The following is a 15,505-nucleotide window of genomic DNA, read 5'->3' as shown; positions in this document are numbered from 1 at the left end:
TGGTCAGGAACGGATTAATCCATTTTCAGTTATTTCTTATGGTCGAAATTGATTCGAATTCGACAAAATCGAATCTCGACATTCCTTCTGAACGATTAGCTACCATGTATATATATATATATATATATATATATATATATATATATATATATATATATATATATATATATATATATATATATATATATATATATATATATATATATATATATATATTACACATTTATGCAATTCTCATCATTATTAAGCAAGTTATGGGTCGGTGAAAATATGTGACCTCACACATAACCTCAAATTTCCCGAGGTCATATCTTTTGAACCATTTGTCGGATTGGTCTAAAAATTTCAGAAATGGATACAGGGCCTATGATTTCCCTATAAACCAAATTTTATCAAAACCTGAGAGATGAGGGTGTTACTTTAAAAAAATTTTGGTTGATTTAACAGAGAATGCCCCTAAATCCTTATTACCATACTTCAATGACTAGAACAGAGAAGGTAATCCATATAAACCCGAAGGTTTGTATTCTCATAGGACAAATGACTACTGTGTTTATATCACTTGTTTCAGCCATAACTCATCAATATTACAGAACCTAGTTTCACCAGGCAAAAGAGTTGAAATTCAGACATAAATAAAATTTCTACAGAAAATAAAGAGGACGTCTGATTCTCATTACACTTCTCACAAAGCTAAAACACCATTTCATACGAGTACTAATAAATATTAAATGCTGTAGCCAGAAATATCTCAGTTACGTAGAAGTACATATAACATTAACAACTCAAACAGGATAACCTAGTTGGGGTTTTGGGGTTAAGTATAAATGAGTATTTAATTTTTGGACAAAAGTTTCATATCAAAAATTTAATTTACAGTAATTTTACAAAAATTCTATGTCAAAAACACCATGGCTTTTACTAACTAAACAGATTCAGAGCATAAAACTAGGCAATGTAAGACATTAAAGAACTAAGACACCACTACTAAAAGTTATTTCATATATTTTAACTAAATTAATCGTATCCAAAATATCACGCTTCTTATGATCAATATAAGCAATTTATGATGTAAAACCAAATAGTACAAATATGTTTACAGGGGATGTCTATAAAAACAATGTTGATACAGAACACTGGAAAATCGTTATGCCTAGATACCCAAACAAAATATTTCCACATGCAACTTACCACTAAATTCTGCAAATATGTATAACATCATTAGAAACCTTAAAAATTCCATCTAATAAGCTAAATACATCATTATCAACACTACTATGTACTTTTACATATATAAAAATTTTCTACTGTGCTTCTGACCTATTTTATTTGATTTAATTCTCTGGTGACATTTTATTTTTAAAACAATAGTCCATGACCAATTATGGATAAATATTAATGCTTCAATAAACTACCACAGCTATATAGAACTCTCTTCCTCCCTCTGTTTACAGAATCATTCAACCTCTCTCTTTTTAAGTGGCAGGTTTGGTTATTATCTATGATGGGGAAATCCATTAACATGTAAAAATTTCTTGAACTGGTCAGGCATGTCTCCTGGTCTGTCTCTCAATTATCCCTTAAACGCCTACTGGACGTATCATACGTCGACTAAAATTGTCTGTTGGGTGCCAAGTGGACATACCGTACGTCAACTACAAAAAATTTCAACCTTCGGTCAACTTTGACCAGACCGAAATGGTCGAAAAATGCAATTGTAAGCTAAAACTCTTACATTCTAGTAATATTCAATCATTTACTTTCATTTTGCAACAAATTGGAAGTCTCTAGCACAATATTTCGATTTATGGTGAATTTTTGAAAAAACTTTTTTCCTTACGCCAGTAACGGTAACTTTCGGCGAAAATTTCAGAAATTCTTTCGTCATTTTGTCGTAAGTTTTGCACTGTTTTATATTAGCCGTTACATAAAGTTTTATATACGAAAATGTGCGCAATTTCATGTAAAATACAGCAAAATACAACCCATGGTTGTAGCTTTTATCAGTGGAAATATTTTCAAATAAACCACGATAACTACCAAAATTTCAACCTTCGGTCAACTTTGACTCGACCGAAATGGTAAAAAAACGCAATTGTAAGCTAAAACTCTTACATTCTAGTAATATTCAATCATTTACCTTCATTTTGCAACAAACTGGAAGTCTCTAGCACAATATTTCGATTTATGGTGAATTTTTGAAAAAAACTTTTTCCTTACGTCCGCGCCAGAAATTCTTTCGTCACGTTGTCGTAATGTTTGCACCGTTTTATATATGGAAATGTGCACAATTTCATGTAGAATACAACAGAAAATAACTCATGGTTGTAGCTTTTATCAGTTTTGAAATATTTTCATATAAATCACGATAACTGCCAAAATTTCAACCTTCGGTCAACTTTAACTCGACCGAGAGCTGTTAATCAGCTCAGTGATCTGGTAAAACTAAGCTATACTTACTTATTTACCGAAATGGTAAAAAAAACGCAATTATAAGCTAAAACTCTTACATTCTAGTAATATTCAATCATGTACCTTCATTTTGCAACAAATGGGAAGTCTCTAGCGCAATATTTTGATTTATGGTGAATTTCTGAAAAAAAAAAAAAAACTTTTTCCTTACATCTGCTTGCGTGATAACTTGGCGAACATCTCAGAAATTCTTTAAATCACGTTGTCGTAATGTTTGCATCGTTTTACATTAGTCGTTACATAAACTTTTATATATGAAAATGTGCGCAATTTCTTGTAGAATATAACAGAAAACAGCTCATGGTTGTAGCTTTTATCAGTTTTGAAATATTTTCACATAAATCACGATAACTGCCAAAATTTCAACCTTCAGTCAACTTTAACTCGACCAAAATGGTAAAAAAACGCAATTGTAAGCTAAAACTCTTACATTCTAGTAATATTCAATCATTTACCTTCATTTTGCAATAAATTGGAAGTCTCTAGCACAATATTTCGATTTATGGTGAATTTTTTAAAAAAACATTTTCCTTACGTCCGCGCGGTAACTCGGCTGAACATCTCAGAAATTCTTTCGTCACGTTGTCGTAATGTTTGCACCGTTTTATATTAGTTGTTACATAAAGTTTTATATATGAAAATGTGCCCAATTTCATGTACAATACAACAGAAAATAACTCATAGTTGTAGCTTTTATCAGTTTTGAAATATTTTCATATAAATCACGATAAATAGAAAAAATTCTACTTTCGGTCAACTTTAACTCGACTGAAATGGTCGAAAACTGCAATTGTAAGCTAAAACACTTACAGTCTAGTAATATTCAATCAATTAGCTTCATTTTTCAACAAACGGGAAGTCTCTAACACAATATTTCGATTTATGGTGAATTTTTGAAAAAAACATTTTTTTACGTCTGTGCATTACGAATTCATGCATCATTTTGTGATAATATTTTCTCTGTGTTGCTTTGATCGTTTTACAATTTGTTATATACCAAAATCATCGCAATTCAGTGTACAATATAAAGAAAAAAAATAGTCCGTTAGCTTTAACCGTTTTGCTCACAGTGCGATTTGTATAAAATTATATTTGAAAAATTTTTTTTTCGCTGTCATATATTTCAATATTTATATATGATAATGACATTTTTTTCATTTCTGATGGTTGCATACTAAACTTCAGGCAATGACAAAAAAATGAGCCAAAAATGAACTCTTAATCTTAAAAACTAAGCCTGCTGTGATTTTTTGAAAAAACTTTTTTTCCGCTTCGGCGATAACTCCTGAACGCCGCCGGCATACGGGAGACGTTTTTGTAAATAGAGGCTCGGCGTTTAAGGGTTATAATAAAATAAAAAGCTAAAAAAGTACTTGGCCCCAAAGTACATGCTACCTTACCTCGGGATATAATTCACTGGATGGTGGTTGTGGAGGATTCTGAGCTCCTCCAACAGCGCCACCAGCAGCACCTCCAATCGCCCCCTCGTCTGGATGAGCTTCTCCTCCCCCGACTGCTCCTTCAAGAGGGGGCAGTGGATCCTGTGGGGCTTCCTGACCCATGGCAGCAGGAGGTGGGTCCAGTGTCACAACACGGTCTAGTGCTGGATCTGCAGTTGCTTCAGCAAGGTCAGTTACAGACTTGCTTTTCACACACTGAAAAAGAAATTTTTGTTTCGTAAATTATGAAAAAAATAAGAATGTTAAATATTTACATCAACATTGGTGATCAACTACTTTGAATGTGCCCTTACAGCTTAGAATCAAGATCAGACTCAAGGGGTATGATTAACATACTGACCAACAAGTTACAAGTATTAAATTCTATATTTATTGTTTCTAACTATTCTTATGAGGCTTCAACTTTCATATAATCAAAAGTAATATATTTAAATATGTAATTTTTTGGATGAGCCTACCAACATCCTACTATCAGGATAGCAAATCAAATCTATGCTCCGGCATATTTAAAAATACCTAGAGAAAATCTGGCATCTATTTCTACTATTTTTTAATTTTCTTTCTACCTAACCTCCCAGGTTGATATTATATTTTTATAAATTTCTCAGCTAACAATATCCAAAAGATTCGGTGATGAAAAATTTATTCTAAGTGGTTTTACAGCACAGATAAAATTCCTATTAAAAGTACTAATGAAACTGAATGCATGCACACTAAGTTGTTGATAAACTCCACAGATGATAATAGTTTAATAAAATATTATTGCAGGATATAAAAACTGCTAACTGATAACTGACCACTGAGCCAAATACCACAGCTTTCACATGTCTGTCTGGATGGTTTTTTCTTAGGCAAGGAACAAGAATAATAAATTTCATCCAATATAAGCTTGTAAAAACTTTATAATTAGACACACTCAAAATTTTGAAGATTTTGACAATTTATCTAATGGATATTTGTCCAGTACTTATTAGCTGTCATATACAATGTTTTCATTGTAATGTTGTGTTGTATTGTTTAAATAAAGGACTGAGTAAACTAATTCATAGGAGGAAAGATAGTTACAACTTATACAAGTACCGACCAACTTACAACCTGCTTGACTTACGAGTACTCACACTTACTACCATACTTCTGGTAGCAGGGCTGGGCAGGCTGATGCATAAGAGTACATGCTGTACAACAGTTTACCACTGAGTTACTAAGCAATGCTCCATCTCAGGAAAGCTCTCTTCATCATTCAGATAGCATCATTTTGAGTTATCCTGCCTTATCAGCAGCATCATACAGTATTAACTGTACTGTAAACTGAATTGCAAACAGATTTACGTTAAAATTGACTTCCAACATGCAAGCAGGAACCTAATTCTGTTGTAACTGAGTGCCTACCTGCATATAATATACATTATATAAATGATTAAAATATATCAGCAGGAGTACATTATGGTAAAAAGATTGAAATAATGATTGTACATTACAGTACTATGTAGGTTTGATATGCCCTACCCAGTATACTGGCCACTTTCTAAGGCTCGACTTGCATCCATTTTGACTTACAAACCGCTTGGTCAGAACCAAGCTTGGTTGTAAGTAGGATGGTACTTGTATTTTCTTTAACCAAAATGGCTGAAACTTAGCAAATTTATGTTATTTTGCTGCCATCCACAATTATTACTCAAACATGTCAAGATAGTAACTACGCATGTTAGAGTACAGTAATCTCTTGATTATCTGGATTAATAGAGCCAAGGCCCTGTCAGATAAGAGTGATATCCATATAAAAGCAAGTAAAAATCTCTACAGATGTAAAATGGCAACTCCATACCCTTACTCCCTCTACCTTGTCAATACCAAGAAACCATAAACATTCAATATGTTTATAAACATCAACCACCATACTTCAAACTGAAAACTTTAAGTAAAAGGCAATTATATACCTTTTCCCCTCAATATTTATAAAAAAATATACCATAGTATAACTACGGTACTTAAAAAAAATGCAACCCCTTCTTTTTCTCTTGTAAATGACACACAATTTGGTAGGTATGTAGCCTACCTGTATTTAAGCAAAGCCTACCATGGTTTGATCATATCAGTTGTTACCATATTGTACAGTACTGTATTACCAAATGCAAGATACAAAATGTGTATGTGTGAACTACAGGCAGTCCCCAGTTATCGGTGGGGGTTCCAATCTGACAGCGCGACGATAAGCAAAAATCGCCGATAGCCAGAGATTGGCACCTCTGTTAGGTATGCATCAGCGCAGAAATCGGCGCCTAAAATCACCGATTTTCGTCACTAGACAAGCGCCGTAAAACTGGATCGCCGATAAGTGGGGACTGCCAGTATTGGTCTAGGTGGGGTGTTACACTTACAGTATCCATTTGCATAAAACTAACAGGTTATTACTGCTGTATTTAAAATAGAGTTAATGGTAATGAAACTGATTTTCAACTTACTGAATCCATTTATACTACATTATTATCATGTTGTATCACCATCACAATACATATGAAAAAAACTAATCATCTGCCATATACATTTAAGTAGGCTAGGCTAATATTATCATTCTCAGAATTAGCTGATTCAGGCTAATACCAAAATAATTAGGAAAATAATTTTTTACTTGCTAAAAGATATAGATTATTACTGGAATTATTTTTATTTTTGTACATAAATGTAAAACAGGTATACAGTCAACCCTACTATATCGTGGTTCAGCGTTAGCGGTTTCAGTTATGCGTGGATTTTTCTGTGGAACATATCTCCAAATACGAAAATTCACTAATTCATGGATTTTTTCGTTGAGCAATCTTCACTAATTACTGTATTTGCATGCTATTTTTGTGGCTAAATACATTTTTTATGATAAAAAAAATGAGTGAATAATTTTCAAATATAGTATTTGATGTAAACTGCAAAATATCAATATCATCTATTTTTTTTAATGCATATTTAAATATTTTGGTACAGTACTTAACTCTACTTGTGAATTCCCAATGTTTCCCCTATGTACTGTAAACTCTACTTGTGAATTCCCAATGTTTCCCCTATGTACTGTAAAAAGAAAATGGGACTCCTTGAATACTGTATGAGAAAATGGCTGTGCCTGAACATAGGGGAAACTTGATTAGTTTTAAAACGCAGCTGTAAACCATAGACTTTTTAAGGATAATGTTGTAAGATGACTTTGAAGGATAATGTTGTAAGATGACTTTGAAATGATATTAAAGTGTTTTAAGATGATAGTTTAAGGTATAATTGGTGTTTGAACTATTAAAATAGGCAGTTATAAGCATTTTAAGAGAGGGTCTTTGGTGTTTGAACTATTAAAACCGGCAGTTAATTATAATAGGTGGTTATGAACTGTGGTTATGAACTGTTACAGAAGCCATAAGTTTCATAACCTTGTTTGAAAGCCTAGCCAATACAATCTACCGAAAATGAAATTGCTCTACAGGCATAGCCTAGTACAGTATGATCTACCAAAAATGAAATTCACTCCACGAACATAGCCTAGTACAGCATAATCTACCAATAATGGAATTCACTCACTAAGCAAAGACTAATTTTATTCTTTTAATTTCATTTATTTAACAAGATGGGATTACAAAGGAAAACAGGTTAGCCTAATGTTATCTAGGCTGTTGAAAATGCAACTCGCATGATACACGAGATACATGATGAAATCATGTTTATGGGACGAAATTTTAAGTCACAATACGTGAGGTCGAATAATACACGAGTATATACAACACATTTCACTAGCTTTACTCATTTGGTCCTATCATGGAGATTGTGTTTGTACAACACCCTGTTTACATCTTTAGTGCATGTAGTATCTCACAATGACGACTGTCCAAAAATTTCACCTCAAGAGCACTATTTCACAGTGACGACTGCCCAAAACAAATTCACTTTAAGAACATTACTCAAAAGTAGTTAATCGATTTCTGTTTTAATGGAGTTATTGGTTTTTCATTTCACCTCATATCATGAAAGCTTTACTTGTATGCCTGTGTGTTTACGTCTGCATGTGGAATTGATGTTGACATCACCATTCACCTTTTTTTAAGATGACTAATATGATAATCACACATATCACAACAGTACACAAGACGCTATTTTATCACTGTTAATATTTAATCTCAAAATGTTCATATTCACAGTAAAATATTAATTTTAAATATTTATACACTAACGCGACATTCCTCATGAGTTTTGTTGTAGATGTTGGCAACTCGATGAGCTATTTACAACTCACTTCCCTCTCCCTCAACTGAAGGGAAGCAATGTACTTGTGTGCTCGTGCGTACACATGCACACACTAGGGGATAATGAATGCATTTCTCTGTCTCTTTTGGTTGTTGATTTTATTGTTTTTTCCTCTTTTTGCTGTTAAATTACAGCAAAACATAAAAATAAAAATTGTATCTCCTCTTTTTTATTTGCTTTGTCCTTGATGTATTTCATTACATGCATTTCTCTCTTTTTTGGGTTGTAAATTTTTTTGTTTTTTCATCTCTTTTGCAGTAAAATTATGACAGAACAAAGTGACGTTTCATGACATTATGTGACGTCGTGCATTTAAGCCAATAACAATCTCTCTACATACCTCTTTCACTTTGTGTTTCTTAGCACAGTACCAGGTGTTGACTTTTTTTTTTTTTGCTTTGCTTGATTTACTGTACAGTATTTCATTACATGTTTAGTTGACTCTAGCTATGATTATCACACATACCATAACAGTACACAGAGAATATTTTATCACTGTTGATATTTCACCCCTAATTAAAAATATCTAAAGTGCAAATTTGTAGATGTTGGCAACTTGTTAGACATCCTATTTGGTTGGAACTTATCTAACGACGTGCCTTTGGGTGTAACTAGACGAATTAATCCCTCCTCGAAGGAGGGACTTATGACGTCACCAGAAGTCTTAGTTTCCAGCGAGAGTGAAACTACAGTAAGCATATAGGTGAGATGGGTAAACCGCGTGCGAACACGATGCTGAATGCACTTATGCTGAAGTCAAGAGGCTGAAGCCAAGAAGTCGAAGGGACAGGAAGAAGAATGGACTTGATGCCGAACAGCCAGGAAGTCGAACTGACCGGGAGCTGAACTGGCCGGAAGCCAAATGGACAAGATGATGAATATATAAGAAGTCGAAAGGAATAGGATAGATAATTATTTGCAACCTTCATTCACAAATTATTATTGAAAACAATGTAAGTCATAAAATAATAATAAAACTAAATAAATTACATGTAATAAATCATAATGTAAAAATATATATATAAAACTTTTAATATGTAATTAAAAATTTTAATCATTGTAACCATTATTTACAACTTTCTTCAACAAAATATTATTGAAAACAATGTAAGTCATAAAATAATAATGCAAAATAATGTATCAATATTTTATGTAATTAAAAATTGTAAGCTCAAGCATGTACGAAACCTAGGCTGTCTTCTTTGCTATAGGAATTGCAAATAGACTTAATTCTTTCGTTAACGGCATCACATTTTTTGTTTGTCCGTGAAATATTGATTCCCATAGATGCCTGTTCAAATAAAACTTTATTTGTAGCTTGTTCTCTCCTGATAATTCTAAGAAGCTTGGGTAATGTGGGATGCATTATATTAAGCATTTTTTTGAACGCTGCATGCCAACCTTCAAGCGAATTGTTGGTTTTGGGCAAATTATCCATAACATAAGAGTGAACTGACCATAATTCTACATCGAAAATAGCCTTCCTTCTTCCTCCCCGCTGCACTACTCCTAACCATGTTCTCTCAAAATAAACTAGAAAGTCTCTTAACATTTCATCAATTGTGGGATCTAATTGAGCAAGGAATTTGTCAAATAATTCTTGAACATCAGGTGGTGGGGCAAGAGCCAGCAATTGCTTAATGAGGTGTGCATTCTCAAGTTTGGCATACCACTTTTGCAGTCCGCTGGCTTGTATGTTACGCCATAGGCATTGGCCAAAATGAAAAAAACAGCCCGATATTAATGTGTTTGGGAAAGTTTGCTTAACACTATTAATAGCTGCTTTTTCAAAATCTAATGTTATGGAAGTTGGTTCATTTACTCCGTTTTTTTTTCAGAAAATCAAAAATTTCGTCGTAAGTTCTTTCGTGCTTATTACTTGCTATACAGTAAACTAAAGGCAATGTTTTGTTTCCCAAAATAAGCACATGGATAGTATATAATTGTTTGCCTAGTGGGGCAGAGTCGAATGTTCCATCTCCAAACCACGTTTGCTTTTTTGATAAGAGTTCCAAATTCTTTTTGGTAGAAAATATAAGAACAGCATCACTTTCATACATCAGAAAGATCTCTCCATAAGTTACGTCCAAGGCTTCGACCATATCTACCTTTCTTGCTCTTCGTATGATTCTTTCAAGAGTTTCTTTCTTAGGAAGGGCTCTAGCTACACTAAGAGGCAATCTTTCTGTTGCAATCCTAATTAGGGTGCTCGTAACTTTTTCCGAATGCTCAGCTTTATTCTTCATACCGTCCAATACTTTAAAAACCGAATGACGAGCCCCATCAGGTGAATGAGAATGATCACACGCATTGCTTTGTACTTTATCATCAGTAGTTTTAAGTCTAGCACTACACTCTGTTTTTCACACAGCCAGTATGTAGTGTCATTAACCTTTTTATCCACAACATAGGCATAACCACTTAAAAGATGCTTTCTTTCTCCTCGTGCTGTCTTAATGAAATCCATGATCAAACTCAAGGGATAATAAATTTCAAATAGGAAAGAAAACTGTTTTCCTTGTTACCAGTAACAAATTTGGTAATTATCTCTTTAACGACTCGATGTATACAAAATTTTTAAAATGTTGTTACTTTTGTTATCTTCATTTTATTGAGGTTTGTGGTAGTTATCTAATTTATGACCCACCCAAGATTGTTTTGACTTCTTGTAAGTTTGGCCTCATGTCTGTTCGGCATTTTGTCCATTATGAATTCTGGCCATTTGGTATCATGTCCATTCTTCTTCCTGTCCATTCGGCTTCTTGGCTTCGGCCTCTTGTCTTTCGGCCTAAGTGCATTCAGCATCATGTCCTATTACCGGGTAAACATTCCTTAATGATTTCCATAGATTAAACTTGTGCCTGTGTTTTGGCTATGCAATCATAACACAGGAAGTGTTGTTACTCTCTTTCTCTCTCTTATATTTACATTATTCTTAACTAATATTCTCCAAGCTATCATTACACTAAGTATGATTGTTTTTACGTCTTTTATGCAGTGGAAAAAAAAATAAGAATAGCGTAGAGTAAAATAAAAATAAAAAAGGGAAGGAGTGAGTGTGTTATAGGCTTTAACATACTGTATGTGTACCTCAGTTGTTGTTCTCTCTCTCCCTCTTTTTCTTTTTTTTGCTTTGTGCTTAGTGTATTCCATTACAAGTTTCAGTACAGTACTGTATAAGTATATACAGGCATTCCCCTACTTACGATGGGGTTAGGTTCCAAAAAACCCATCGTTTGTTGAAAAAATCGTAACTCGAATATGGCCTAGCCTACACTACGGTAATCAGCACCATCTATACATATATGGTAGCCTAGCCTACACTACACAGTATACTTTATACATATATGGGTATAGTAATTATTAGTGTCAGCTAATTCTGCAGGTTCAATGCAGACTGACATGATAAGTCAGTATAAAGAGAAATTGAATAACAAACAAGGCCTGGCCTGCACTTTCGTATCTCATATACGGTAGCCTAGCCTACATTATACTGTATTCTATTTTCACATAACACCGCCGTATTATACAAACATCAAAATAACAAATGTGCATCTTTTCCATGGATCTTTTAAAAAGTTATGCTTTACTACACTGAATCCAATCGTAAATATTCTTATAATGCTTTTGCATTAAAATTCCGATCATGGCGATCAAATGTTTTGGTTTCGGAATCAATCATGCGGTCTTTATTTCGATGCATTTAACCCGGTTCAGAGGGCATTTCTTGCTTCTAGTTAGCGTAAATGAATCTCTAGATACTTTATTTATAAGGGGCATATGTATTTTTCGTTATACGAAGTGTTTTTATGTCGAAATATAACTTAAATATGTCTCGTTGTGAAATTATTTTAGCCATTTTTTTTCGTTAGTAGATGACGTTGGCGGCTGGCCCTTTGTTTTGTGTAAACAAAAAAAATCAAGATTCTGTTCGCTATTTTCTCTTGATTTCATCATCATACCACGAGCTTTTCGTATGTATCTTTTATCAGCGTGAAAACAGCAGTAATATGTGTTCTTTCATGTCCAGTAGTTTTGATTAAAATACTTTCCAATTTAATTTGCGGTCGAGTTTCATCCATGTTGCCAATGTACGATAATTTATAGTCATTAGCAGCTTGAACACTCTTTTCTCAGCGTCAGCTACAACTTGCAGCTTAATTTTACTGCAGCAGTATATTTCCTTGCCGATCTTTTCTCCAAAGCGGATAAGGGTAGTGTAAAAACAAATCAGTACTTAACGTCATTTTTAACATAACTACGATAATTGTTTAATCGTACGATGGTTGAAATACAAGCAAAACAGTTGTTATCCGATTCGGTTATTAGCAAAACAACAGAGTCTCGTTCGGTTGTTTATGGCTGTACGCATTTTCGCAAGAGTATAAGGTTACTAACAATGCTTTTATTATTCTCTTACTTTTTTAACTAGAAGATGGAATAAAGAGATGGAGAAAAAGAAGTTGGTCTATTGTAAGTTGGTCTTTCTTGCTGCCTGATTCTCGACGGCAATTGTAGTGTGCGCTGTTGCTTGGGCCCACTCGAAATTTAAAAATATTTTCTAAATATTGTCGCGTTAAGTATTAATTGCTAACTCCATCGTAAACTTGAATTATCGTAAGATGAATTATCGTCACTCGTGCACTACCTGTATTTACAAAAGCACAAAAATTGCAAACGAACACTGACCTATTTTAACTTCCGACACAACGAGGGCAAGTAAGGCCAGCTCATCGAATTAATGTACCTATTCCAGCCTCTCGGGCCAACGTATCGTACACCGTACGCTGCCTGATTGTACGTTGTTGCCTGCGCCAGTCGCCCGCGAAATTTAAAAATACATATTTTCAAAATATGGTCGTATTGATATTAATTACTAATCCCATTGTAAAAGCGAATTATCGTAAGTCGAATTATCGTAACTCGAGCACTACATGTATGTATGTATGTATGTATGTATGTATGTATGTATGTATGTATGTATGTATGTATGTATATATATATATATATATATATATATATATATATATATATATATATATATATATATATATATATATATATATATATTATATAACATTTCATTAAAGTATATATATATTTCTGGGCTCGACCTGTGTCACCCGGTGAAATATCCATTTAGCACATATTTCTAGGTATAAGTATTGCTAAAAATACCAGAGAAAAAGCTAACCACAATGCCAGGGTTATGACCCCAGTTCGAGCGCCATTTAATGGTGTCGGTATACACAAAGGGTGAGTGTTGCCACTGCCACAGGCCTCTGCCCTATAGAGATCTCCAATCTCAAAACCCCGAAAAGTGAGGAGCCGTCACATACCTCACCTTCTTCTCCCAGCCAGCCAACACCTCAGCCGCCATCTTATAAACATTCCAACTTAGCACGCTTTCAAACACCACCGTGTTTTTTCTTGGTGCTGTTTTTTTGTGAATTTCGATCTTGCATCATGTCATCCCTTCCAGAATTTGCATCACCTAAGTTGAGTACCATCTCCTTTTGGTTTTTTCTTACAGAGGCATCTTATTTGACCTTTAATTTATTGTTTACCAGGTAAATAACACGACACCGCCGATCGCAGCGGCATCCGCCTCGGCCATGCTGGACCCTCAGTCTTCGCATGGTTTTAGCAGAAAGTTACGGCTAGTTTTTTCTATATAATTATATATATATACTCCTTTCATTTGGAGTTTTATTATATGAATCACCTTTTCGCTGGTAGGGGGTTAGGAGCCCGTATCATGATTGATCTAGGCTAGAGACGGAGGTTTTTCCCCCTCCCTCCTTTCTGATCATAAATTCTCTTTTTCCCTGGTCCCCTTCCTCTGCCAGCGAGCAGGTACATTCTCCATGATGGTACTGTTATGCTCATGACCTTTTCTGATGTGTACAGTGATGGATGACATGTAAATCTTTGGATTAATTTTAATTGTGATTCAGCGTCAGGGTTGGCCATATTGGTATCCCCGCTTCCCATATACTGCGGGTTGTCTGGCCTTCTCTACAGCTGAGTCTTTTACGTATTCATAAATATATTCTGTGCATATATATGTTTTTATATTTTACACATCATCTGGTTAACTTGTTATTTTAGTACTTGAAGTCAGATAGTTTTATTTGTTTAGGTATTTTCTAGCCTAGCCTACTCGACCGTTCTGTAATCGGTTTTGGAGAGTTAGGCTAGACAGGATAGGCTCTTTTCACGATGCTCATGCTTCCTAGCTCTCCTGACCAGGTCGTTTTGAGGCTTTGGAGGGAGATGTTAGGTTGTTGAGGGAGTTCCTCGTTCTCTCTTGGCCCACCTGACCATGCTGTCACGTTTTCGGAAGGTGAGGTTAGGCTAGTGAGGCCCTTCCCCCCCGCCCCCTTTTTTAGCCCACCTGACCAGGCTGTGAGGTTTTTGGAAGGTGAGGTTAGAATAGCGAAGGGTCCCCTCAATTCATAGCCTCCCACCTAACCAGACTTTCAGTGTTGGAGGGTGTGGCCAGACATTGCGTGGTTTCCCCCCCCTCCTGTTGCACCTATTCTGGCCTTCCTGTCCAAGTCAAAAAGTTTTGGTTTTGGAAGTTGGTCTGGGATCTAAGGTTGCACAGATCTTTTCGTGTACGTAGCCTAGTCCTTCCTTACCTATCAATTAGCATTTGGCGTGTGACCTAGACATCTCCCTACGCGAGGGATGCTGATCACTTATGATCGGCACCCCGTGGGGAGTTTCCGTCGGCTTCCAGAGGGTGTTACCCACCCTTCTGGCCACCGCTTATCGGTTTCCGCCACTCTGCTATCTTTTCCCATTGTCGGCAGGTGTTTCGTTTGTTTGCTTCCCTCAGTGTTAGCTGGAGCATCGAACACAGTCCCAGGGATGCTATCTTGACTTTCGTTATGTTCATTCTCCGCTGGGTTAGTCAGATCTCTCGTTATTACAGTACACGTTACCACTCCAGTGGGTATGGTTTTCGGTTGGTCAGCGCTTTCCACTACCTGGTTCCCGCCCCACGTGTTGAGAGTTGAGCCAGATGCGAAGACTCCTCTCCGCCTCTTCTGCCGCTACCATAGGTGTGAGATAACGAGATTTCCGTGGCAATCAGGGCGGAGTATCATAACACCAGCGTATCTTAAAAGTACTCTTGTTTACTTAATTACTTGACCATTCCGTAGCATAACTTATATCTACGTCCACTACCGGATTCTTTCTAGCGGTGTTTAATTATATGAATGCATGTTCCTAGGTTAAGGTATCCTGTTACCGCTGGACCTACTCCGGCGGCCCTTAACTTTATG

General features: G+C 35.2%; 1 protein-coding gene across 18 annotated transcripts in view; it reads right to left on the bottom strand.

Annotated features, from left to right (window-relative positions):
* Positions 1-15,505, bottom strand: part of mri (mrityu) — a 483,153-nt gene that overhangs the window by 75,652 nt on the left and 391,996 nt on the right. For all 18 annotated transcript variants that reach the window (XR_010855758.1, XM_067119190.1, XM_067119188.1 and 15 more), the window contains one exon: positions 3,873-4,127. Coding sequence is in view for 17 of the 18 variants with exons in the window: in XM_067119190.1 (XP_066975291.1) it covers positions 3,873-4,127 (255 nt within the window). In the remaining variant the exon portion in view is untranslated. The remainder of the gene's footprint in view (positions 1-3,872; positions 4,128-15,505) is intronic.

Source organism: Macrobrachium rosenbergii, chromosome 16, assembly GCF_040412425.1.
Source record: "Macrobrachium rosenbergii isolate ZJJX-2024 chromosome 16, ASM4041242v1, whole genome shotgun sequence".
Lineage (NCBI taxonomy): Eukaryota > Metazoa > Arthropoda > Malacostraca > Decapoda > Palaemonidae > Macrobrachium > Macrobrachium rosenbergii.
Note: the sequence above shows the minus strand (reverse complement) of the source record. Positions and strands in the feature narration are given on the sequence as shown.